The 26,106-nt window shown below is 40.2% G+C and overlaps 1 protein-coding gene across 2 annotated transcripts in view; it reads right to left on the reverse strand.

Annotated features, from left to right (window-relative positions):
* The window catches only part of CDH4 (cadherin 4), a 443,355-nt gene extending 430,869 nt beyond the window's left edge, over positions 1 to 12,486 (reverse strand). Inside the window, exons 1-2 of one of the 2 annotated variants that reach the window (XM_062009002.1) lie at positions 12,427 to 12,486; positions 10,161 to 10,272 (exon numbers count right to left, since the gene is read on the reverse strand). In XM_062009002.1, coding sequence (XP_061864986.1) covers positions 10,161 to 10,272; positions 12,427 to 12,486 — 172 coding nt within the window. Of the gene's footprint in view, positions 1 to 10,160; positions 10,273 to 12,408 lie in introns of both variants that reach the window. The other variant, XM_062009001.1, reaches the window with a different exon arrangement.
* Between the last annotated feature and the right edge of the window lie 13,620 nt (positions 12,487 to 26,106).

Genomic DNA, 26,106 nt, shown 5'->3' on the forward strand with positions numbered 1-26,106 from the left:
ACAAATGGAAACATTTGGATTTGTGTTTCTACAGATCCCAGACATACAATGTCAGGACATACACAGCTCAGATTACATGCCACTATTTTAGTTATTTCAGTAACTTTACCCAGAGCATAATTTTTAATGGTTCATGGTCAAAGCAGAAGGCTATATCATATGGCTTCTGTGACAGTCTGTTCCAAACTGGTTTTGTTCAATGCTTTTATTAACAGAACAGATAAAGGAATATAGCATATGTTTGTTAAATCTGCAAATGACATAAAAGGAGGATGGCAACTGCAAGTCTGCTGGAGGTCAAGATGAGAATTCCAAACAGTCATAACAAGTCAGATCAGACTGATCGATACAAAAAGATGGAATTCAACAGAAGAGGAACAAGGTAACCCGATTAATCAGCTAAACATCAAGAAAATGACTGGGTAGGTAGAGTTCTTTTAAAACCAATGTGGGAGGTTATACTGGATCACAAGCTGAACATGAGTCAACAGTGTCATACTGTTAAGAAAAAAAAGCAATCATCACATTAGGTAAATCAATCAGAGTATTGCCTGGAAAACAGGCAAAGTAATCTTCCTTGTCTGTTTTGCACTGTGAGACTTGGCTGGCATAGTCAGATCAACTTGGGGCATCAAGCTAGTAGCAAGGATAATGGCTCAGAGAAGGGAATCCAGGCATGACACAAGAGGGAACAAATTAAGTGGTTCAGCCTAAAGAAGCTGAAATTTTATTTTCAAGCATGTTGGGGGGAGAAAAAAAAAGGCAATACTGTTTTCCATGTCTATGATGACTAAGACAAATAGCAACAGGTTTAAACTGCACCAGGAGAGCCTCAGCTTAAACGCGACAGACAGAAAGAAAAGGGAAGCAATATAATATATTGGCTCTGGTCCCTATGACTGGATTTTCAAAACCACACCAGGGACAAACTTATTACAACAGAGCTCCTCATGCCTGGAGGAAAGAATGTGCATTAGACATGTTCTTGAGTTCTTCCAGTCCTATTTTTCTCGGAGTCTGTGAAACAACCAACCAACACATGGTAACGAGCGTGAGCAGGTTCAAATGAGAGCACAAAGGGGTTTGGGTTAAACCAGCAAGACTTTAAAAAAACTGTATGGTCAGAAGCAACTACAGGGCAGATTTCACACACTCCAGGGTAGAATCATCTATTAATCACTACTGGCTACATCAGAAACAAAGAGGTTATTAAATGGCATGCTTGCAACTAGTCTTGATTGTCACTTTTTTTTCATGAAACCATTTCTTTCATTTCTATCATTTTTACAAGCTCATTTTTTGATGGTTGAACTTCATATACCAAGAATCCCAATATGCTTTTCCTGCTACCTGGTGAAGTAACAAATGTTTGCTTCATTCATGTGCCTTTTATGATTCTTTAGGCATGAACTGAGAGAGGGAGCTGATACACAGCTATGTATAGAACAACTTTGGTAATCTTGACCATTTATCTTTGGATAATTGCTATAGTCCTAATTATTTTAAAGACAGTTTTGTTTAATAAGGATAGCAATTGCTACTAGAAAAACCTCAGTGTAACAAAACTTTGGACTAGAAGTAATTTTGTGACTAACCTACAAACTGCTACAAAATTGTGATTTATAATAGGCATAGTAATAGCCTTAATGATTGCAGTGCTTCTGGGTATCCATGAAACACACAGATTGGTTCTCTCAAAGCAAAACAGGCTTCTTTTCTTCCCTCCTCCTTCATGGGTGGCCCATATATATCTTCAGGGTCCTTGGAGGAGCTTCCAACATTCCCACTGTGCATTCCACATAGTGGCTGCTATTACCATGCTAATGTTAATAGGCTGTAGCTTATGTGACCCTTCCGAGCAGCTGCTATGGCACAGCACAACTAGCTGAGTGCTGAATTACTGCCACTGGCTCTCTATTACAAAATGCTGGCAAGTGGTGAGGAACAGTGCAGGAAAGTGGTGAGGGCAAAGCAAAAAATAATTAATATTTTGTATTGGAAGGAAACAGAAAGCAGGAATCTAAACAGGCTGGCAAAAAGAGATGCTGAAGCCTGGGGTCATGAAGCACAGGGCAGCAAGAATGGCTGAAAGTCACCATTTCCAACAACAGTGCAGCCCATATGCCAGAACATTTGCCACTTCTCTCTCCCTCTGTGCAACTGCAATTCAAAATTAATTAATAAATTAAAGACAATGAATATAAGCAAGAAAAATCATAAAGCCTGTGGCAAAAAGAAATCTTGTTCAACCCAACTATTTTTCATATTGCAGGAAATTTGCTTGGGAAAGAAGCAGCCAGTACTAATGACAAATATTTTGGGAAAACAGAAACTCCATATGTTCTCCTTTTATTCCACTAAAAATAAAGAGGAAACCAAGAGTTCTTTGAATTTAAGTGTAACATTCCCTTATGCCAGGAGACTAACTATCCCTAAATTAAGCCTGGACATTAATGGAAGCAACCACAGAATGCTGATCCCTGGTGTTTCGATTATACTCTCTTTAGAGGTTATGCTTCCAAGAAGTTGCAGGAACACAGTTTCCCTGTAAGGATCATTTTTTGTAGGCTGTTGCAATGTTTTTATGTCAAGCTATTTGATCTATATTTGCACAAAAGCTCAGTTCATCATTCTGCTTTTTCATATACTTCCTAGGTAAACGTTTCACAGGATCACAGTGTAGTAGAGGCTTGAAAACACTTCTGCAGAGCATCTCCTCCAAGCTCCTGCTCAGCACAGGGTCAGCCAGAGTAGGCTCCAGGACTGTATCCTGTTAGATTCCAAGTATATCCAAGAATGGAGACTCCATTACCTTCCTGGGCATTATCTTCCATCATCTTACAATCCTCACACTGAAAATTTCTTCCCATGTTTAAGTCAAATTCCCTGCATTTCAGTTTGTGCCCATCTCCTCTCGTCCTTTCTCTGTACACCACTGAGAAGAGCCATAGTTTCTCATTTCAGAAACTCATTTTTCATAGTTTCTCCTTTCAGAAATACTAATAAATACATATTTATTTAAACAAAATATAAACACAAATATATCACAGTATGCTGAGAAGTAAGAAAATCTTCTGATGGCTTAGTTGCCCAAGGGCACTTGAGCTTTACCTGAAAAAAAAAAAAACAAGCCAAAAGTAGTGGTGAGGGCATCATTTAAGTATCAAAAAGAAAAGTGAATATGAAGCAAAAATGCTCTCCAAAACCTTTGGCTAGTGCACAAAAGGTTTACATACAAACAAAAAACAGATACATACAGAATCCATCAAGGCAGAATAAATTCCTATTGCAGTCCTCAAGATGAGGCTACTGGGAAAAAAAAAAAAAGGGTCTCTAGTCACTGGCATAGGTTCATCTTAAAACCCTCATCAAACCATTGCAAACTATAATTCCCAGAGACAAATATTGGTCTTTATTTATCAAATACAGCTTTCTGGTCTTAGTTAGTACTGTTTCCATTCATCTAAAAATAAAAAAGTAGGTTTTATACAGGAATGGCACTAATTCTGTATATCCCCATAACCTCAAATCAAACAGAAACTCCCTTCTTTCCCCCCATGTTACTCAAATTCATTCTATTATACAAAAAAAATATTAAGAAGGAGATTTCCAGCAAAATCCTATCCTCTGTAGTTTTAATCTCTTCTTGCCCTTCAAATAAGACTTTTAAGTATTATCTGTAGTACTAAAATATTCTATGAGCTATGCACATGGCCCATACTACTATCAAATGAAGTACTTCACCAGCTTTAGTTTGCAATGAAATAACCTACCTCTAGAAAAACATCATACTCATTTCCAAGGTAGAAATTAAGGCAGAAGGAGGGTTGCACATAAATCTCAATGAAATTAGGCAATGAGAACTGGCATTAGGTCAATGAAAATTAAGAATTTCACTGCTAGAATAAATAACTTTCACTTACAACCTGCAAAACAGAATTTCCAGAACGCTTTCAGCATCTGCTTTGAGAGATCAGAGCTCATGAGCAATGTTAGGGACAGTCAGTCTCTGAACGCAGACGGGATTATAAAATGAACATTTTCTAACCTTTGAAGGTCTAACATTATTGGCTTGTTGTTCAAAACAACAGGTATTTCACAATAAATAACAATTTGATACTGTTCCAGACATGGCTTATTTCCTAAAAGCCTGAGCATAAGGAAATGAATAAATTATTCAACAGAAATTGTTGTCCCTTAATATTTTTTTATAGAGTGCCTAATTTTGAAGTAGTGCAATTCTTTTAACAGATGAATTCTTGAAAAAAAAAAAAAAAGAGAAGCTCTGAGTTTGTTGTTGGAAAAGCAGATTTATTTAGATAAAAATCAGTTAGCTCCCCAGAATGCAGAAAAAAGTAATTTTACTTGGGTTTGAGGAATTTGCTTCAAAGCTCTGATCTAGAAAGCAATACATACAGTTATTAACCAGTGTAAGGGGATTAACTCTACAGAGCGTTATTGACTACTGTGGTCTCATTAACTGCAATTTTATTTAGATAAAAATGTCATCTTGAACATCATTTTTGTGTCAGAAGTTAGATCTGAAGAACAACATTAAAAATAAATCTGCATCAGCAGCTCCCCGATCTGCGGCAGCTCTTTCGGGGGTCTCCCCTGGAACTTGCGATTCAAATCACGGTTTTGATTTGCAACATGCCCATCAAGAGAAACTGCTTTTAAAAGAAGTTGTCCTGTGGAATGGGAGAAGTGTTTTCTGAGAGGCAGCTTCACTAGAGCATTTACAAGCTTAACATAGAAAGCTGATGTCTGTTTCTTTTTCCTCTAAGAAAGGAATGAAGAAAGGTTAGGGAAAGAGTGCTGGGTTCCCGGTGGACTTTCACCTACTTTCAGATTTTATTAGGGAACTGTGGAGCTAATTACATCTATGATAACTTCAGTAACCACTTTTCATGCAGAATCGTAGACCACAAAAGAACAAAAGCATGAATGGAAAAGCCTCTCTGCCCTTTAAACTTGGAGCAGCTCAGAGAAGGCACTAGGTATTTCAGTAGGCTGCAGCAGAGCTGCTACAAGGATGGAGCAACCCTCAAGAGGTGCTCAAAAACCCCATCAAACACCAGAACAAATCCTAACACTCGTCATGGTCCTTTCTCATAAAATACACCCAAATACACCAAAGGGCACTTGGAAGTTGGGAGGCCCCACTGGGTGCACAGGTGGCACATCAGGCTCTCCATGCCCTGCAGCTGCAGGTGGGATGGAACACTTTCGGGATGGAGCTTCAGAGGCACATCTTGACCTGTAGGAGCTTTTAGAACCAAACTCCCACCAAAATTAACAGCAGCCCTGTCCTCATCTGTTTTTCAGACTCTAGACCCAAGAAGAGTAAAAAGCCAGACATGCAGACAGGCAGAACATCCCCATTGGCCAATCCATGTACTAGGGCTACACAACACTGCAGACACATGCTCACTTGCTGGGATTACTGTTCCTTATCCCAGTTATATGCCCCTTACCTCTGGGCACTTAGCAAAGCTATTAGTATTCCTCATGAAAAACTTGCCTCATGCTTTTGCAGGGGCCATATTTCATGTATGCAGTAGTATTTTGGGGCTGTACAATTACTTTCAAGCCGAACTGTTAGCACATTTCACTAACACATTCCTCCTTCAATTTCCTATATTATCTTAACCACAAGAATACAGTACATTTACCTCCAGAAGGAGGAAGAGGATACAACCCTACAGCTACTATTATATGAATTACTCACAACCAGACTCAAAACAGTTTGCAAAGGTTCTGTCCCACCTTTATTTTTTATTTTTAATTTAATGCCTGCTTCTAGACTATCTCACGAAGATTCATGATGCTGAGGGCTCTTTTTCTTCTATCTGTTCAACGCTTTCTAAGCATCATTTACAGCTTTCCTAAGTTCTATTATTGGAGGTGATGAGGGCCAAAAAAGATGGAGGGTTTGAAGCCTCAGTGAGAACAAAAAGCTTTGGCCATAAAGAACATCCTACCTCTAAAAAAATTAGGAGATGGCCTCCATACTGAATTCTTACTGAAATGCTTAAAAACTTTTATGAAAACACATGTATTTTATGTATTTGTTTTTAACAAACAATAACACTAGTAAAAATCCTAGCATGGAAGCAATTACACTTTCATACATTCACATGAAGCTTGGCTTCCTTTGGTTTAATACACTTGCTTAAAGCAGAACACGCTGGCACAGTTCCTTCATCTTCCCGTATGAAAATAAACTCTGCTTCCACGCTCTTCTACCCAAACGTAACTGCCCACACAAGTGAAGTTATCATGCTACGTCAGTATAGGCACTATTTAGGATGGGCAAAAGAAACATGAATCACTACAGATGAAGAGAGGCAAAGGAAAAAATAAAAGAGGCTGCTCACGTTGTCTCCTGATTGTAGGGAAAGCTAGGAGTTGCCTGTTTAGCTGTATGTCTGAGAGGTGACCTGCTATCATTGTGATGGCAGTACACTGGAAAAATAATGCATTTAACACTGTGATGTCATTCCACCCACTCCCAGTTGCCAGGGTCTCACAGCATGCCAATAAAACTGGAAGTTCTAATTTTGAAAAAGTCTTTATTTTAATTACAGTCTTCAAAAATGGAAAAGGGAATAAATCCAATGTCAAGAGTATCAGCCCCTCCTAGACCATACTGTTTATCACGTTCAACATCCTACTCCTTATGTCTCACCTTCCCCACGAGGCAACTAATCATCATCCTTCCCATATAACTGAATTAATACTCAGGGATCAGATGCTCCCTAAGTCAGTGCTTTACCATCTTCAGTGCAGTGCTACATGTCACTGCTCCCCACCCCTCAGGACCAATGTTCTCACCATTTTAAGTTAATGTTAATAATTAATAAGGTTTGGAAGAAAAAATACCCGTGTCACTACCATCCCCTGCCATACTGCAGGCTTGGAGATTTTTTTCCTTAGGCTAGAGAAGAAAAAATAGTTAACTTTAAAAAATAGTTAATTTTAAACATTATCATGCATCAGTGATCAAGACTAATGTTTATTACCCTGCAAACAAAACCAAGAAATGTAACAGATTACACCACAATAACTTTTATTAAGAGATGCAAGGATGGTATTTCTAAGGCAGGCACTGGCTCCACAAATCAACTCAGCTAATACCCCATCATCAGGCTCCATTGTTGGCAGTGATGTGTAATATGTGGTATTTGTGGCACTACTGGGGAAAACTATTTTAAGTCTAATTAACATAAAATTTTTAGAATGCAGATGCTTTTCATTAATACATAAAACAAAATGCCATGACATTTCTCCCATCCATTTATCATAAACAAGTTAATTACTCTGTAACAAATAGCTCCTGCTAGAATCTGTATGTTTTGAGGATGTTAGAGAGCTGACTCAGGCAAATAAGATGAACCACAAAGTAGTAGTTAATAGCTTATGGCATACTTATAATAAAACAATGACTCTGTAAAAGCTCTTGTTGTCAAATTAAGGCTAAGCTATCTCCATTGGAATAAGTCAATTATGAGCAGTCATTATCTATTTAACTTGATTCAAACCTAGAATACTATAAGCACTTTCTGATACATTCATAACGCTGCATACATTTGAGAGCTGGCTATTGCAAAGCTTAGAATGGAAACGTTGTGTTTATTGCCACACTGTTTATCCCCAAACCACATAACATCTGAACTTCCCAATGGCATTTCTGAAGTTCATCACTAATGCTGAGGTCTACACACTACCCGATTTCTGATGAACAACACTTTAGACAGCGTCAGCTGTCCCAGGCCTCCCCATACCTCCTTCCTAAAGGCAAAGTAGGGATTATGTAGCATTAAGATCTGATGTTTCCCCACTGGAATCCACCGAGAGCCATCTGAACTACATACACACTTTTCCCCCTCCAATTCCATGAAAGCACTGCCAGGTAAATCCCTACCTACTTTTTTTCAGGCAAACAATCCCATTTGGCCTGAAGATGAATTACCAAATGCTGATGAATAAGATGGTGGTAGCTGGCAGCAAAGCTTTGCGTGGTAAGATGGTGTGAAACAGTACATATGTCAATCTATCAAACACGATAATGTAAGCAATCTGAACCCATTTCTGGTCTGAACTATTGTACAATACTTCACCCAGATGGAAGAACGAGATAAACATTTTATGCTTCAGACATATCAAGTGTTAGGAAGTAAAATTAAACCTAAACTGGAAAACTACCAATTTTACGTGCTAGAGTATATATAAAGAACAACACAAGCATGAAGAAGAATTTTATGCAGCAGATTTTCTCCCCCATTATTGTAAAAATTAATTAGATATTATTTGTCTCCTATGAGAAACAGCAGCATGTATTTGACTGTAGATTAAAAGGTGAAAAGACAATAATTTGCTTGTTAGCAAAAACAGCATTGGCACTTGTTTATTTCCTTTTTCCTTAAGTTGACAAAAAAAGCCTACAAATGGCATAACTCGTGACAATGTTACCAGGACATGAATCTTAGTGGTGCATGCATACATAATATCCCGAGGGCCAGTTCAGCCCTAAATCAGAGGCAGGTTTGCCATGAGTAATGTAAAACTAAAACTGGCCCCTAAAGGATAAAATTAAATCGAAATATATTTTCATTCAAATCAACTTGACAGCCTATCTAAATATAAACTCGTGTTTTAAAATTATCAGTTAAAACCAAAACGAAGTGACAGCCACTGTGCTGTCTTCAAAGTCATTGCCAGCTAACTCCTCTAAACAGCCCTCCTGCTCCATCCCTATTGTCCACCTACAGAAACACGCAGCAAAATTCATCAGGCGCTAAACTGGGAAAAATACTCCTCTGAGCAAATAACATGACTTTCTGCAGCACTTGGAGGACATTGTTTATAAAACAATTTCCAAAGCTAAAAGGCATGAAATCTACACAGTTTACAGACTGAAGTGTAAAGCCTTGTTACAATGTATCAGTTCGGGGGAAAATTGCTACTCAATACCTAAACAATTGGTATTTGGTGCCTTCATGTGTTGCTATATTCTCGGGACTTGCTTATGTCAAATCCCTATTTGGTTATCTTTCAAACTAAAAATACACTTCCCAACGTCTACTAATTGACGCCAGGCCAGTCAAGAGAATTCCTGAACAGCAAAACCAAGACAACTGCGCCCAGAAACAAAACTGATTGCCAATTCATGTGGAGAAAAAAGTGTCCAGTGGATTCTGCTGGAGACAGAAAGAATACTGACAACTCTCCCTCTCTTTTGAGAAAAATCAAAGTAACTGAGCAGGTGTTTACTCTAGAGGAAGACAGAAATCCCAGCTTTCTGACAGACGTGCATCTGAGTAAATGTACTCAGGAGAAAGTAGTAAAGGGTTTACAAACCCTTGAGTAGAGCATCAAGTCCTGATACACTGTCCAACCTGCATAACATATTATGATTTTACAACTGCTGTAACATCCATCAGTGATCAGTGATTTAACTCAAGAAGGGTACCAGAGAGTAGATTTTGATCCTTAAAAATTCTCTTGGAGTAAAACAATGATTCTCTGCATCACACAAATATAAAGTTTAATTATTATTAACTTGAAAGGGAGACAGATCAATACACAGGATAATGTATTGTTATTGGGATTACGAAGAAGTCTTAGAGTTTACAATCACAAAAGTGCTTATAATCCTGCAATTACTATAAAGCTAATTGGTAGTTTCTTTTTGCCTGTGTTTTCATGTTGTCAGTGGGGCAGTAATGAAAATGAATGCCACATTTGTGAACAGAATGTCTGTAGGCTTGTTTACCACATATCCAACAACAACATCTGCTTTATCATGCATTTCAAAGCAGAGATAATTTAAGGATCTTTGAATTTCATACATAAAAATACTTGCTAAAATATCAAATGCAGAGTTTCTTCAGACAGGGTGGGAGTGGGAGACTTAAAAGTGAAATGCTGACCTCACATACTATAAGCCAACAAGCCACCTGAAGCAGACAGCACGCGGACTTTGAATGATTCATCTGTATTCAAAACTGTGCTCAGGTAAACTACTTAGTGTTTCATCCTCCTACAAACATTATTCTGCAGACAATTTCACCATCAAAACCAGCATCTTTAAGCCTCCTTTCACCTCCTGAAAATACAGTTATTGCAGAACCTATTAAGCTTTTTATTCCACTTACCTTTAAGTAACTTCTGCCCTTCCATGATGTTCTGGGAGACGAATGCTGTGTAGTCTTCTTCTGAAAAGCCAGGCTTGCATGTGGGTCTAACTGTAAGATCCCCATTGTGTGCCTGCAAAAACAAAACAAGGAAAACATACACCATGACTTTTGTCATTTAGGAAAGTGTTTTGCACTCAACGACTAGGTTGTTAGGCACAGGCAAACCTGAACAGTAAAGCAGTGTGCAAGTAGAAACCGCTTGTGCTAAAGTGCCTATCTCTGTTGGAGTGGATCCATACTGTAGCTACAAAAATAAAATGGGCCAGAAAATAGTTGCCTGACTACAATAGAGAGCATTGTTTGTAGAAAGGCTGGGATACTGGGCACTGTCAGAAGAGGGGAGGAAACAAAGAGCAGCAATTCATCAAGGCGAGCTGTGCTCACGCTGGAGCCACGCAAAGGCCTGATGCTGCAACATCCAAATCACTGAGTATTGCTATTGAGAAACTGGGCAAGCCCCAGTACCAAAGAAGGAGAAGCAACCCCAGCTTGCGGCACCCTCAGGAGCTCGTGACCAGCTAGATTCCCCATCCTTCCCCTTTGCCCTATAGCAGCCTCCAAGACTCTGCTGCTGTCTCTGGGACTCTGCAGGCTTGCAGATGGAGGGGTTGCCCAATCAAAAAAAAAAACCCAAACAAAACAATGCCACTGAATAGCACAGCCACACAGACAACCTGCCAGCATCCAGGGAGAAGCATCCAGCTAAACGCTCAGCTGCTCTACTGCAACTTTGGACAGTGCAGCAGGGGATAAGCCCTTGCCAAAGGGGCATGTTAGTGCAGGCTCGCTGAGAGGAGGGACCCATTCCCCAGCAAGGAGAGTCCCAGACAACTCACTGAAAGCATATACGCCATTGATTTATGCCTAACAAGTATCGGGTGATTTATACACAAACAAGTGCTGGTGGCAAGGGATTTCTTATGCTCACGGGCTATTGGCAAGGCTAGCCAGAGCATCACTTAGCCATGCAGGCTGCACCTCCAATGCCTCCAGTCCCAGCAGCACAGGCTGAAGCCAGGGGACGGGGAGAGTCACTTCCCCGAGAAAGTACAACTCCAGACGCGCATCTGCCTCTCTGGGGAGAGGAGCAGAGCTCCCCCGGGCTTCCCCAAACACTCCCAGACAGACACAGATGATGCTGCATTACAGAGAGAGAATAGGAGCTGAGGGTCCTTTCGGATGAGCTTAGCAAGCAGAAAGCAAGCCAATGTACTCTGCTAAAAATCATGCTCAGAAGACAGATGCCAGCGACTGCATGGGAAGCACAAGGAGGCGGTGGCTTTGTGGACTCTGACCATCGCTGGCAAGATGTTGCCATTAAGAAACATTTCAAAGGGTCTGACTTAAAGATAATAGGCTTTCAATCTGAAATCACCCAATCATTATAACAGCGCTCGCTAGATGAGAGCGCATCGGGGCTACTGCTGCTCAGCCACCAGCCTCCCGAGGGCTCGGACTCGGGACATCTTCACAGATTCAACTTGGCACGGGAGGATTCAGGCAGAAAAATAAGCGACTCTTGTTTCTGCAGCCAGTCCAACGCGAAATACAGCAGCCACCCCACTCGCACTGAAACACTGCAGCCACGCGTTTGTTGATGTTCTGTAGACATCCCTTAATTTGAGAAGCGAGGGAAAACCCTACAAATCCCAAACTTTTCAGACCCTTAGCCCCCAACACAGTTCAGGCCCACTCGATGTGTTCACGGGCTTGTAAAAATAAAAGTTCAAGGCACCGCCACGGCGCTGGCAGAGGAGGGAAGGCTGGCACGGAGCGGGCAGCGCTGCGCGACCGCGCTAAGGCGCGGAGGCTGCGCGAGGGCGCACAGAGCTCCGCGGGCGGAGCGGCACCGCCGCCGGGACGCGCCGCTACCCCCGAAGTTTATCTTGGCGACGCGCATCACGGAGGGCAAGTTTTGCCGGCATCACCCAGACGCCAGATTGACCACCGCGCTAAAACAGAATAATTAAAAGCACTCATGACGATTAGAAATACAAAAGGGGGAGAAGCGGTGCAAGCGGCAGGGAGCTGCGGAGCTCCGCTCCCGCACACTCACCCACCCCGGCCGCGCGGACCGGTTTCACGCTCCAACCCCGAAGTTGCCGCGGCTGCTGTGCCCGCAGCCGGCGGGTGCGGAACGGCAGCGGAACCTCCGCGAGGAACGGAGCCCGAGGATGCTGCCCGCCCGCCTTTCCTCCTCTCCCACCCGCGTCGCCCCACTTACCGCCGCCGAGCCCCAGACGGGAAGCAGCAGCACCAGCAGCACTCCCGAGCCGGCCCCCATTGCCCCAGCGGGCTGTGGCGGTGACAGTGGGCGCCCCGCGCCGCGCGGACGCTGCGCAGTGCCGGGGCCAGGGGGTCGCTGCCGACCCGCTCCCGCCGCCGCCGCTCGGCGCCCGCTCTGGGCTGCAGGTGAAGCGCCCGCCCGCGCACAGCCCGCAGACCCCGCCCCGCAGCGCGCGGGCACGCGCCGCCTTAAAGCGACAGGCACCGCCCCGCCGCAAGCCGGGTGCGGGGAGGGCGCGGGGGAGAAGGCGGTGGGAGGTTTGGCGGCGATGTCGCTTCCTTCAGCGCCCTGCAGAGCTCGGCGGGGAGTCCTCCGGAGCCGGAGCTCGCCTGTCCAGAAAACAAACTTACCTGTCCGAAGATGAAAACCTAACGTATTCAGGGAGAAAAACTATGTGCGGCAGACAGACCTGTCCAGTGAGGAAAAAGTGGCATATTTACTGAGGAAAAGGTAGCATATCCTGGGATAAAAAATATATCCGTCGGAAAGATGGACGCAGCAGGGAAAAAACTAACGTGTCCAGGTGAAAAGAAAGAACATCGATATCAGTGAGGAAAAACTAGCGTGTCCCCAGGAAAGACATAGATCCAGGGAATGATGGGGATAGCCTAGCACAGGCTGCGAGGAAAAGGTGGCTTGTGGGGGGAGTAGGACATCCACAGGAAAAACTAATATATCAGGGACGAAAAGGCTAAAATATAGTGGGAATAAAAGTTAGTGTACCTGGAGAGTGAAAAAAATGACACCAAGTCTATGATGCGGATTCACTCCTTCACCTGCAAAGGCCTTTGCCAAGTTTCACCTTATTTGGAAGGGAAAGGTCCCAGGGCATAGCCGGGCTGCAGTTCCAGCAGAGAGCTGAGGGTTTGCAGAGCTGTCAGGTTGTGTCTGGGTGTCTCTGGGCAGGAAGGGGACAGGGGTACACAGCAGGTGCCCTTCTGAGAAGAGAATAATTTGGGTGAATGGCAGTTTCGGGATGAAGTGCAAAAACGGGTAGTGCCTGAACTAGCTCCTCGGCCGTGTATGTGAGTCAAACTGAGCCTGGCTCTTCTCTTAGAAGGAGAAAATAAGCATGTCTACCCAGTCCACTCCAACATCATCAGCAGATAAAGCTAACTCAAATAAAATAGAGGTTTTCTGATATAAAAATAAAGGGAGATCAAAACAGCCAGAAAGCGAAACTTAGGTCAGTTTAGTTTTCACAGAACGCTGAAAATGGAAAGCAGTGGTTTCGAGCGCTAAGTATGGCTCCTGCTATTTGCCTACAGCGTGACCCTGGCTTCCAGATATGATCTTTTTCTTTTCTGAATGCAGCTCAACTCCACAAATAGGAATTCTCAGGCATGTGTATTTTGTGCATATAAATCCAAGCACAATTTGCATAAATAGATGCATACTATCTGATGTACGTGCAAAATCAGACATTGCAGCTGAAAAATCTGCCCATTAAACTATTCTGTTAGATTCACACATTTCTAAAGGAATGAGACACATAAATCCACTGACTGCATCTTTTGCTATTGAGTAGATTTAATAGCATTGTGTTAACACCTAGAGATGTTAGCAAAGAACTGAGACTTCATTGTATTAAGCTCTGTAGACATGAATAATGAAAAGATTGTTCCTGCCCCACCAATTTACAGCCTTAGTGGATTATAGGGTTTATTTTGTTTTCTAAGTAAATATTTCTTAGTTTGTTACATAACATCAAACAAATCCCATTATTGTATTGATTTTATTGTATACCCTTTTTTATTAAGCAGTTTTCTGAATGTAGGAATAACCAAGTGACACTATCATAGCAAAAATAAGGCCTTATATGTCTATATAAAATCTAAATTTGTTCCTTTTATTTTTATCCTGCATTTCAAAGTTTAGAGTAGATTGTTCTGGGCTGAAGGGCAGCTGCAGTTGTTGCTATTTAAATAAAACTACAAGCACTCTGGAGACTTCTGGGGATATTTTGGATTTGTGCAACCACAGTGTGGATATTTCCTCGTGAATACCTATGGCCAGTTATTTTGACTCTTGCTGGACTACAGCTGTTGCTATGCATGTGCTCACTCTGTTCGATAACTTTGTTAATATGACAAGTTTTACAAGTATTGTCAAAATAAGTCTGACACCACAACAGATTGTGAAGAAAAGGCAGAGCAGTAGAGAAAAAAAAATAGAATTCTTCGACATGTTTACGGTTGATTTCTAATCTGATGGCAAATTGACTTTTTTTTCCCCCCTAAACTAGTTTGCCATCCCTCTTTTCTAAGCTGTGGTAACTGACTTTGTACTCAGGGAACAACTCTGCAAAGGCACTGAGTGTGTTTTCCAGTTATGTTTCTAACAATTCTGGCCTATGTGAGACACCAGGTGACTTCCCAAAAAAGAGATGTTGCCAGAAGGATCAGAGGAGAATACAAAGCCAGTGTTCGGACCATGGAGATCTCTGGTTTACATGTGTGGTTGTTTTCACTCTACCATATTCCTTCAGCTCTTGACACTGATTAATTTTGGAAGGAATTACAGTTTTGCTAACTGATTAGCTACTATTTCAACCACCTCCTTGCTTAGAAGCACTTAACTTGAAGTGCTTATGAAATACCTTCCTTCAGAGCTTTAAGGAAAATTAAACTACACCATTTACATTTTTGTACCTATGCAATTTTTCACAAACTATTGCATTTAACCATACAGGTCTGAGTTGGACCTGAACATATGTTACTTGGGAGGATTAGCTTCAGAGTCTTGCTTCACTTTAAGTCTGCTGGGAGACTGTTTATGATTTGGCATTCTTGCATAAAAAGGAAATAGGAAGCTCTGGTCTCTAACATATGAACACTACAAGATGTGGATTTGGCTGGATGAAGACGTTTAAGAGCATACACATGCACAGTAAATCAACTTGCTAAACACCTCAAGAGCAAAACTGCTGATCCTAAGAGCCAACTTGGTATACTGCACAACACTCAAGAGAATAAAAGGTTCATAGATGAGACGTCTACAGAACTGACTGTGCCAAGATAATGAGGAGCATCAAGTACACAAGGGATTTTTCTCTCCTTGATGCACACATGTAATTCCTATTGACAGCAGTGGGAGTTACACATACATATCAAGGGGACAATAGAACCCTTAGTGGTGGAGATGGGTATCAGATCTGAGCTGTGTTACTAGGGATAGAAAAGGAGAGAGAGGGAGGTGTGATCACTGAGGGACCATACAACGTACAATAAAATTGTCAAGCAGTCATCAAATATGGGAAAGCATGGGAATAACAAATTAAATGGACAAGAGGTGAGAAAACAGTCTCAAGAGGCTTTTGCCTTCCTAGCTTAGGGCTGGTATCTGCATTTTGTATTTGGGAAATATTCCTACTGGCTTAACCTATTTAATTCTCTGATAAGCAAATGTTTTGCTGAACTCGAGTTCGTAGTTATGGCCTAGATGCTAAGGGTAAAAAGTGGTTTTATTAAAAAGTCTGTTATATAAAGAGAAATGAAATTAATACAGTGTGCAGATCATACCTTAGGTATCTTCTGCGTGATCTAATGATCCCTATTTCTTAAATGGGAGATGGCTAGCTGATGGGTGATTTAGAGCATCATTATCACTAATTTTGGTTTGTGTCAAAAGTAGTAACAAAGGACAGAATCAGAGAAATAATGATGATTCTGGATTGATAGATAATGGTAAATTATGAGCTTATGTCAGCAGTTCAAAACTGAAATGAATGAGAAATGCCTTCAGATTTATTCCACATTTGGCATCTTTTTAGGATGTGTGGGCAAGATGAGACAAGATGGAACTGAACAGCAAAATGAAAGGTAAAGCTGCATAGAAACTGATGATCTAGAAAACACTTAAGCACTGACCAGATCTAGACAGAAGCCAACATCGGAAACAAGGATGCTCCTGAGTAGGAAGACCACAACCACAGAGGGAAAGTAACTATCAGTAAAAGCCAGACTTTGGTACATTTATGTATTTTTTTTTTTAAGCGACAGCAAATCACTGTAACTACATGAATGGTTGGGCACAGCTCAAGATTCTGGATTGCTTATGATCTGGCTCCAGTACAAAATCTAAAGACAAAATGATGAGTCACAGAGGAGAAAGTGACTTGAAGAAAGAATCCACAGGAAAAAAAAGCAGCACTGAACAGGAACAGAAATGCCTTAATCTAAGCTGATTCTATACCACCCTGCATGTGCTACCTGTGTGCTGGCATGGTGAGAAACAGACCACTATCTTCTTGGTTAAACAGATCTTTTGAAGTCACATTTTTAGTCCTGCCAGACATGCTGCAATGCCAAGGAGTTTGAATTTTCTTTTACACTATCTACTCATCAGTACATTGTGGCTCCTATCGATTCTCCCCCTGAGTTGGTAATGTGAATGGCAATGAGGAAAATACAACTTCAGGGTTCCTATACAAAACCTTTCTGCTCAGTTAATTACACTGACCAAGGGAGGTCAACTTTAGTGTTAGTCTGACCTCCAATTATGAGACACGCTGTGGTCTCCTCACTGAACTATGCAGGCATTAATGGCAGCATGACAGAAATGGCTATATTAAAATCAATTTAAAATATCCCAATTCTGCATCTCTTTCACCTTAGGTGAGGTGACACACCTTATACTAATGTAACTCCTATTAAAATATTGTAAAACAAAATTGACCTATGCAAAACAGTAAAATTTCTGCTTTTTTTGGATTCATTTATCATATTCTTGCAAAAAAAACCAAAGAAAAAAGGCAAAAGTAGACTGATAGGTTTAATGGTTCTGTGTCATTACAGTGGACTTCAGTTTAAAGCAGTGGTATTTAAAAAAAAAAAAAAAGCAGGATTGGGTTTGTTCTCAGAAGATACAGTGAGTTCTCATTTGTGTCAATATGCTCCTTGTAACAGCTTCAGAAAGTGACCTCTCAGGTTCATGGACAAACCTGTGTGCCTCAGACACAGTCACCAAGGAGAATACACTGCAAGGGATCCCTAGCACAGCAGGCAGGCAACTCCCTGGCTGCTCCATGATGCAATGCCTTGCATTTGCAAAAAACAATGAAACTCCAGCAGATTTGGTAAAAAAAGGAGAGATTAATAGCACATGTGTCATTTTACAAGTGAGATTCTCAGTTTCCCCAAAGCCTCCACAAGCTTACTGATGTTAAGGCAATCATCCTACAAGTATGTGTTTAAGCATGATTGTGCCATCACTTCAGAAACAAAGAGTTACCTAAAGGAGTCATCATCTAAAATGGTTGCATTCATGGTAAACTTTACAGTAAAACAGCAATCTCAGAAGAAACTTATCGAAGTAATATAAACCAAGTGATTTCCTCCCCCCTCTGCCCATGGCCCCTCCTCGGTAGCTGAGGGTTAGAAGCTTGTTTTTACAAGCCTCCTACTCCTATCCCTCTGATCTCATGTACCACTGGGTACACTTATGCTTACAGATTCTATGAGATTTCAGGGAAGGGGGCAGGATCTAACCTTACAGTTCTGTAATGCTCACTCATCACACACCAGAAAACTCCAGTGGAATAGCAACACAATTAATAGTCTTTTATAGGGACTGACAAAGGAAAATGAGAATTTTCCAGACTTGCAGCTTTTGCTGGTTTCACTGTTTATAGCAGCAATGCTTCTCATCACTTCACTATTGCCTTTCTTTCCTCTTTTGGTGGACATGGCTCTGTCTATATTGAAATGTTCGCATTAATGTAACTCATTCCGGTCCAGATCACAAAATGTGTTACACCAGTGCAAGCAGCAGTATTAACAAACAAACTCTTCTATCTGGGAAAAATGTGAGGTTCAGATCAGGCTTTCTTATTTTACTGACAATAAATGCTTTTCTTCTTTATCAGAAAAAAACCCCAGTGTATGTTTTCTTCTGCACAGATTGGTAAAGCATAAATAGAAGTTACATTCTGAGCTCTCTCTGCCTTTCGTGCCACCCAGCTTGTTTGTATGCCTCCCAAGGTTTTTTTTCCTCCTGAATATATACAACAGTTTTAGCACCACAGCAGATACTCTAAACTGTGTGTGTGTGCATGCTAAATGCTGAGGCAGAACTCCTCAGAGAAAGCCCCAGTTACCTTTTTAATATGAAGTCATTTTCTGGGGCTGTCAGCATTTTTGGTCAAAAACCACCTGGAAGACAAAGCACTTTACAAGAGACAGCTTTGACAGCCTATGGATTTGAATTGTAGAACTGAAAAGATAAGAAAACTCGGAGGAAGGGGAGAGAGAGGAAGAGACATGCTTTTGTAACAGATTATGACAAAATATCACACGCTCAAAGAGATTCAGCATATTTCCAATTTAAAAAGGTAGTGAGAAATTTACAATGTTTGTCTCCATACAATTTCATTCAAGTTAAACATGTATATGACATGTCTGAATATCTGAATTACTGATTTGGCTATAAATGAGGACAATAATATGATGTGGAGGAGTTCTACTAATAACATTACATGCCAAAATTAAATAAAGCCTAGAGATACAAGAAAGGGAACTATTTAGATACATTATATGCATGGTCAGCTGAATAATATGGACTGACTGTAGGCCAAGAACAATAAAAACCAAAGTCTTCCACATATACATAAACATTTACTCTTCTCTTCAAGAGTAAAGTCACACAGGTTAAAGTTTTGGTAACTATGACTAGTAGTTATCACCTGACTCTAATGGTATAACTGATACATGCCATTTTTTGAAGATGGCAGGGTACTTGTGTGAGCCCAGTTGAGTTCTGCATATAGAATAACTGCTGCCTTTTGCCAATGTCTAGAAATATCTGAATCCCAAAGATTAATTTTTCAAATTCAGGCATTCATCTAATGAGATTATCTCTGGTTATCCTATTAACTCTGACCAATACATCCTGTGGTCTCACATCACCTAATCTGTTCCCATGCTTCCAAGTCAGGCTGTAACTGTGCCTAGGATGCATGTATAGGCACTAGAAGTATTGGTACATACAAGACTGGATAACTCCCAGCTAAATGGTAACTCTGAAAAGCAGTGGGTATGTTTTTGTTCTCTTAGAGAAGGGAAGTATTCCTGCACCATCTTCTGTTACGAGATACAGACAGGCTTGTAATTTAGTAAAACTTGTTTTAAGTGACATAGGTGATTTTGGTTGTGCTAATCTATCAATAGGAAATGGTAAAATCATGTAACAGGTTTTAGTGCATCCTAGGAAAAACTACAGGGTTTAAATGCAGCATTGTTAACAATAAACACAAACTATATCTGGTACTATTTATGGGCTGAGTTGGATAACCTGTACTTTTCCTATCCAGACATTTCAACAGGATGGTCATTTATATAGCTGCTCCTTAAATATTTTATGAGAAGAAGTCTAACATTGCTGTGAAAACCTCAGTAGCATGTGGACACTGTACTAATCCATATGCAAGCTACCACATTGGATTGTGTACTGTCAGACAACTCAATTATTTTCTTCCAGATCTAACATAAGCTTCTGTTTAGTAAACATGATGAGAGTCAAACTTTTACATATATATATATAAAGTGCTTAATTTGCATGCAAAATTGCCGTAAGTATGTATGCAAATAGGAAAACTCATGCACAGATGACTAATTAAGTGCATTTATGTGAGAAATTACCCAATGCACGCATGGAATCTCCCTAATTGTACACACAACTCAGACGTAAGATTGCATATGCATTTTGGACACAAAACTGATCAAAAAAGTTATTTTTCAGTACTGTGTTGGAATAACTGATGCAGGGCACACACTCTGAAGTATGACAACTGATCTGACTTTTGAAAGAAACTGCAAAAGCTTCTGAGGACCTTTACAGTAAGAATGGAATTTACCATCTCTACCATTACTGTTTTCCTATTGACTTATAATTTGCTAATCTATGGCTCTAATCTATGTCTTGAAAAAGCCCTTCCTGTAAGTACTGTAAAGAAACACTGAACAGTAAAATCAGTGTGATAGCACAAGAGATGTTGTCATTAAAATAAAACCTGAAGCTTCCAGCCTGCTGTTGTCTGTTCAGTATGCATTTTGGAAATAAATGGCAAATTTTACTTCATGTGTCTCGATCAAGCACCCTTTTTTCTCATGCAAACAGGCTTTGTAGTATGACAGCACAATATCCCTTTGGAAGGTTCAGTGTGTTTTGGTGACAAAAGGGACATCTATCTGTTTGAATTTTCCAGGTATTCTGTTATTAGAGGTTCCTTTACATCTAAACACCGATTAGTTCCATTTATATCCCCAAAGTTAGAAAGTTCCCGGTAACGTTGTTAAAATTCAATACAGTAAACAAATTCTGTCAGTGTGATACAATGAACATCCCTGACATCAATGTCCTGCAAAGAAAAATATCTCTTTGAGTTGTTTTGATACGTTCTGGCTACTGAAAGCAGGCATACATCCTCAGCCTGCTTTGTGATGTTTTCCTATTTTGTGTTCATTGTGTTGCTAACTGAGTATAACAGCACTTAGGGTAGCATCTTTTCACTTATACATGGCATATAACTCGAGGTCAAACTTTTTGCTCAGCCACTAACACAGGCAAAAGTTACCCATCTGCCTTTGTGGGCACAGTCAAATGAGGGAGAAGAACAAGGGGAGTAGGGGAAAAGCAACTGGAAAGGGATGTGCTGTGATTGTTTTGCTCAGAGCCACAGTGCTGTTGTGCTGGAGAAACAGACTCGCAGCAGTGGTGTGAGGCTCTGAGCATGAAAAGTCAGGGAGGAGGGAAAAGGGATGTATTGGTTTAATTTAGTTTGACTCAGAACAAAGTTCCTGGATTTGATTTCAGAAGGGAGCATTTGAAGCAGAGTTCTGCCACTAAGTGGTGCTATGTACAGTATAGCATCTTTCTGATACCACAGTTTACAGGGAGGAATAAACCAGAACACTGTCAAGCTGATTAGACTGATGTAGACACTTAACAAGTGTCCATTACTCTGATTTAATCCTTCTGTGGCACTGGATGAATCAGGAGGAAGAACAGGCCAATCCAAATGATTAAAGAAATCCAAAGATTGAGCCCTGGCATACAGTATCACAAGTGGAGGATTACAGAAACAATTCTAATTTTTTAAAAGCTTTGTCTGGCTTATTTTTGTTCCTTTTCAATTATTAGAATTGTTTTCTCCAAGTTTTTGAGGCTTAGAACCTGAAATAGTTACAAAAAAAAACCCCAAACACCTAAAAAAACCTCCGAGGTTTAATTAATACTGCAATTATTCCAGAACTTATAACCTTTTTTTGAACAAATGCTCTATTTTATATGAGCAGGCAGAAAAGGTAGAACATGTTCTTTCTGGAGTAAATACATACATACAGATTTACTCCCTCCCACCCTCCAGAAAAGAGGCAATTTAAAAATAGGATGTAAATTTGGAAGGAGAATGCAAGCTTGCAACTTCTGCTATTCTCAGTCCCAGGAAAAGTGTAAATACAGCAGACAGAGGAGCTATTCTGACATTTTGACACCCATGTGAGCTCTTGCCCCAAGCGATAATACAAAGATGCTGCCTCTCAGTTGTGGCTGCAGTGATAGATCCTGGTTAAGGATCGGTGGACAAAACTGCACTATCTCATGAATGGGAAGGCTGAGTTCAGGAATCACAAAGCTTTCTTCCTATTGTAATTGAAGGAGGAAGAATTTGTTTAACCACCATCTGTGAAGCAGCTTACACCTTTGCTCTTCTCTGCCACTAGTCTGTGAATGAAGAAAGGGTAGAGAGAAAGGATGGAGTCATGAACAATCACTCCCGTTCCACGATCCCATCTCATCTGTTGGTCCATTTCTCAGCTCATGATGTAGCAAGTGCAGTACTTTGTATTTCCACAGCCATGCAGATGGTATGGCTATGGCCAAGCCCAGATGCAACCTTGGAATCAGCATTTTTTATCAGATCAAAGGACCCTAAAACGTTGCATCATGCTGAAACCCAATGAATATCTGTCTATGTGAGTTGCTTTGCTGAGCAAAACGCCTTTAAAAAGTGAGGTGGAATTTCTAGAGAGAGAATTAGCACCTTTTGTGGACTGTGTTTGTGTGCAGGGTGCCTGTTTGTTCACAGCATTCCTAGAGAAGTGATTTAAATCAAAAGTCAAAAGCCAAAAGGGTGTCAAAGCTGTACAGGAACTGATTACTACTATAAATTTTGCTGAAACAAGCTGATGCTTTGCTGATTCTTTGGTCTTTTTCTGGTAAAAATATTCAGAAGATGCCAGTGTTAACTCACAACACTGACTTCTCTGTATTTTTCATTTTTGTTCCTTGAGATTATTTTTAGCTGCTATGCATTAGCTCTGCTTCTGAAAAATATTGATAGGTGGAGGCTACAGGTTCTTCTTGAAAATAACAAATGATTTATCGACAGAAATGCAACGATACAAATACATCCATAAAATTAATGTTCCACTCACCTCTCCCATTTCTGAATGAAGACACAGATGCTAGAGACAGATGCAAATTTCTCAGGACAGACAGAAATATCACAGGTAAATCAGTTTTATACTAGAAAATCTGAAAAAAAATCAGGATAACATATGAAAAGTGAGTAAACTTTTAACAGAAGAAGGAACTCTCTTCATTTTTAGAGGAAATGTCAACAGCCAAAGTAACCATCTATAAGTTATTTATACTATAGCAGAATTTCTGAGCCCCAAACAATATCCAGATGCAAACACATAATAAGAAACTGTCCATATAAGTAGCTGTCCAAAATGTCCTCCGGAGAGAGCAGCAGAAATGCAAAATCAAAGTGTCACGAACACGGTCAGCCACATATTCGTAAACAGTCTGATTCTTCTGAAATTTACTTAATCAACAAAATATTTTAGTGCACCAACAGTACTGTATGGCACCAACAAAAATATTAGCAAATTGGGAATTCGCATAAAGCAACAATCTAACAGGTAAATGTCAGATGATCCTACAAATTATTCTCCATTTATTTGGAAAATGAGAATGGAGAATGAGAACGAGAATGGAGCTTTGGACATTTTAAAGCACTAGACTGTCTCAAAACAAGGAAAACCATGAAAACTCAAAAAAAAAATTCCTGAATCAAGTCCTGAATTACTTAAAATACTATTGCAAAATTTTTGAAATGTCTCATTTACATTTTTAGACCACCACTTGCATATCTTAAGTGAAATTACAGTGGTTCAAAACTTCTCTGGGAAGTTTTTATCAGTGGCTTCACTATCCCATAGAGCAGATCCTCCATACCTACATAATCATGCTCAGCTTTATCAAAATGTAACCAGCATATTTCATCATTAACACTTTTCTTGTGACTGGGACTGTTACCATATTTCTGAAGCATTAGAATTCCTTTCCCAAGGCCAGCACTGCATTGTACCATCAGCCCATCTTGCTCATGTCTCTGCTTTTTCTACTGCTGTTGTAGTTCCTTCTTTTTCCCATAATAGGCTTTCTGATCAGATTAAATCCAACTGTAAACAAACTTTCTGAGCTGATGAAGTCTTCCTGTTTATATCTCTAAGCAGATACTAGAAATTCAACAAGAGTCACTTAAGTTCTTCCACTGAGTTTAAAACTGTTGTTGACTCTCTGTTATTCTTTTTCTTTATATTATGTTGCCTGTAAATTTGACCTCAGATCTTGTAACATACAGTTAAGACTGGTTTCTGGCATCACCATCTCTGAGTATGTTGAATTCAAGGAGTTATAACATTCAATTTATGGCTTCTGAAGCTTTGTGCTAGCTGTGCACAGTCTGGGTCAGACACTGCTCCCACTACCCCAGAGGAAACAGAGATGTTCCAAAATGATGGTTCCACCTACCCAGCTGCTGACTCTAGGATTCTTTCCCACATGGCTGATCCACCTCGTTCCTGGCTGGACTTGTAAGGACTTTCAAGTTGTATTATGGATCTCTTCATTTAGGAGACATGAGCTGTGCACTAGTGCATTAGGCTGTGAACACTTTCTGGAATGTTTTATCTTTGGTAATTACTTGAAAAAACCAAATACAACTACTTATATTTAAAGGACAATCAAGGGAAAATTCTGGAAATGTGGCTTTGTGTTACTTAGAGACTAAGATATTGCTTCTCAGTGTTTGCCTCATTCACTAAAACCTTGTTTAAATATTAGACATAATTCCTACAGTGGTAGAAATGGATAAGGAACTTGAAAGCTCCAGTTTAAATTTGCAAGAAGATTTTTGCCAAGAAAAATAGGGGTAATAGATTTGGAATGTAAATGAAGCATTGGCTAGGTTGTCTTCTGTAGAATGTGTACATCTCATATGTGTATTAATCTGCAAACTACAGTCCACATATTGATTAAAATTTGAAATAAAATATAGCATGTCATTTATGAAAAGTATCATAAACAACCCAATATCCTTTCATGTCTCAAAGTTTATGAAGGGTGGAGACAATAGCATTCTCTCACAGAAACTATAAAGAAGTTGAAGAGCAGAATCAATATTGTAAGAAAAATTCCTAGGTGCACATATTTAGCTGAATTCCTAGCAGTATAAAAGGGAAATATTTCAGTTGAGCTCACTGCTTAGGGCTTTAAATTGCTGTATACTATCATGCAGTATGGACTATGTTAATTATCTAATTTAGACATTGATATGGTCATCAGACAAGTGGGGACCTGGAGAGAAATCCTTAATTAAGACTTGGGAGTTTGATAAGAGGTTGTTACTCCATGGTGATAAAATATTATTTTTGTCTTATCTTATGAGTATGTCAGGGCAGATTATGTTAAATGCTACCTACATGCATAATCAGATGACATATCTCTGGCAAGTCCCACAGATAACAGTCTGCAAACCCACATTTATTATTTTACAGTTCAGAGTGCTAAAAGGAGAACAAAACTTGTAGATCAAGAACTACAGCAAATCCACCTCTTCTGTGTCTGGTGTGTGACACCACCGATATTTTCCTTGGGGCTTGGGGACAGAGTATTTGGTCTGTGATGACAGTTACAACAGCTGGAAGCGTGCTCCTGTTCACAGCACCTGGAACCATTCTGTTGGCTCTGTATTGCTGAACTCTCCAGGCTTTCTGCTCCCTGACATGCTTTTTATGCAGTAGGCCATTGGTAGGTGGATTAAAGCCATCAGAAATTCAATTATACAAAAGGAATCCCTATCTGATTGCTCAGGTTAACCTTCACTACCTTTACAAAGAGAGGAGAACAGGGCAGGGAACTGGCCATTCAGCTTTCAAAGCTCCACATTTCATTTCATTCAGATTACAATTCACATTTTTTGGCATTATGAGTTTGCTGTGAATGCCCAATACATAGTGCAAAAATACCAGCTCTGAAGATTTTTTTTTTCTCTTGACAAGCTTTCTGGAAAAAGTCAGAACTGCTCTATTTTCTGCATACAGCCTTTTCATCCTTACTCTCAACTGCAGGATTGACTTAACAATAGTCTCCACTAAAGGATCATTTTCCTCATTAGGTGTTTTGGCTTCTCAAGGTGTATGGCCAGCTCTGCCAACAAAGCAAGTGAAAGTAAATTCAGAGAACAAAATATACATGAAAATTGCTTTTTATTTTATCCTCCTAGCACAACCCAACATTGTTGCTATCAATGGCAAACGTCCTCTGTTT

The sequence above is a fragment of the Colius striatus genome, chromosome 16 (assembly GCF_028858725.1).
Source record: "Colius striatus isolate bColStr4 chromosome 16, bColStr4.1.hap1, whole genome shotgun sequence".
Taxonomy (NCBI): Eukaryota; Metazoa; Chordata; class Aves; order Coliiformes; family Coliidae; genus Colius; species Colius striatus.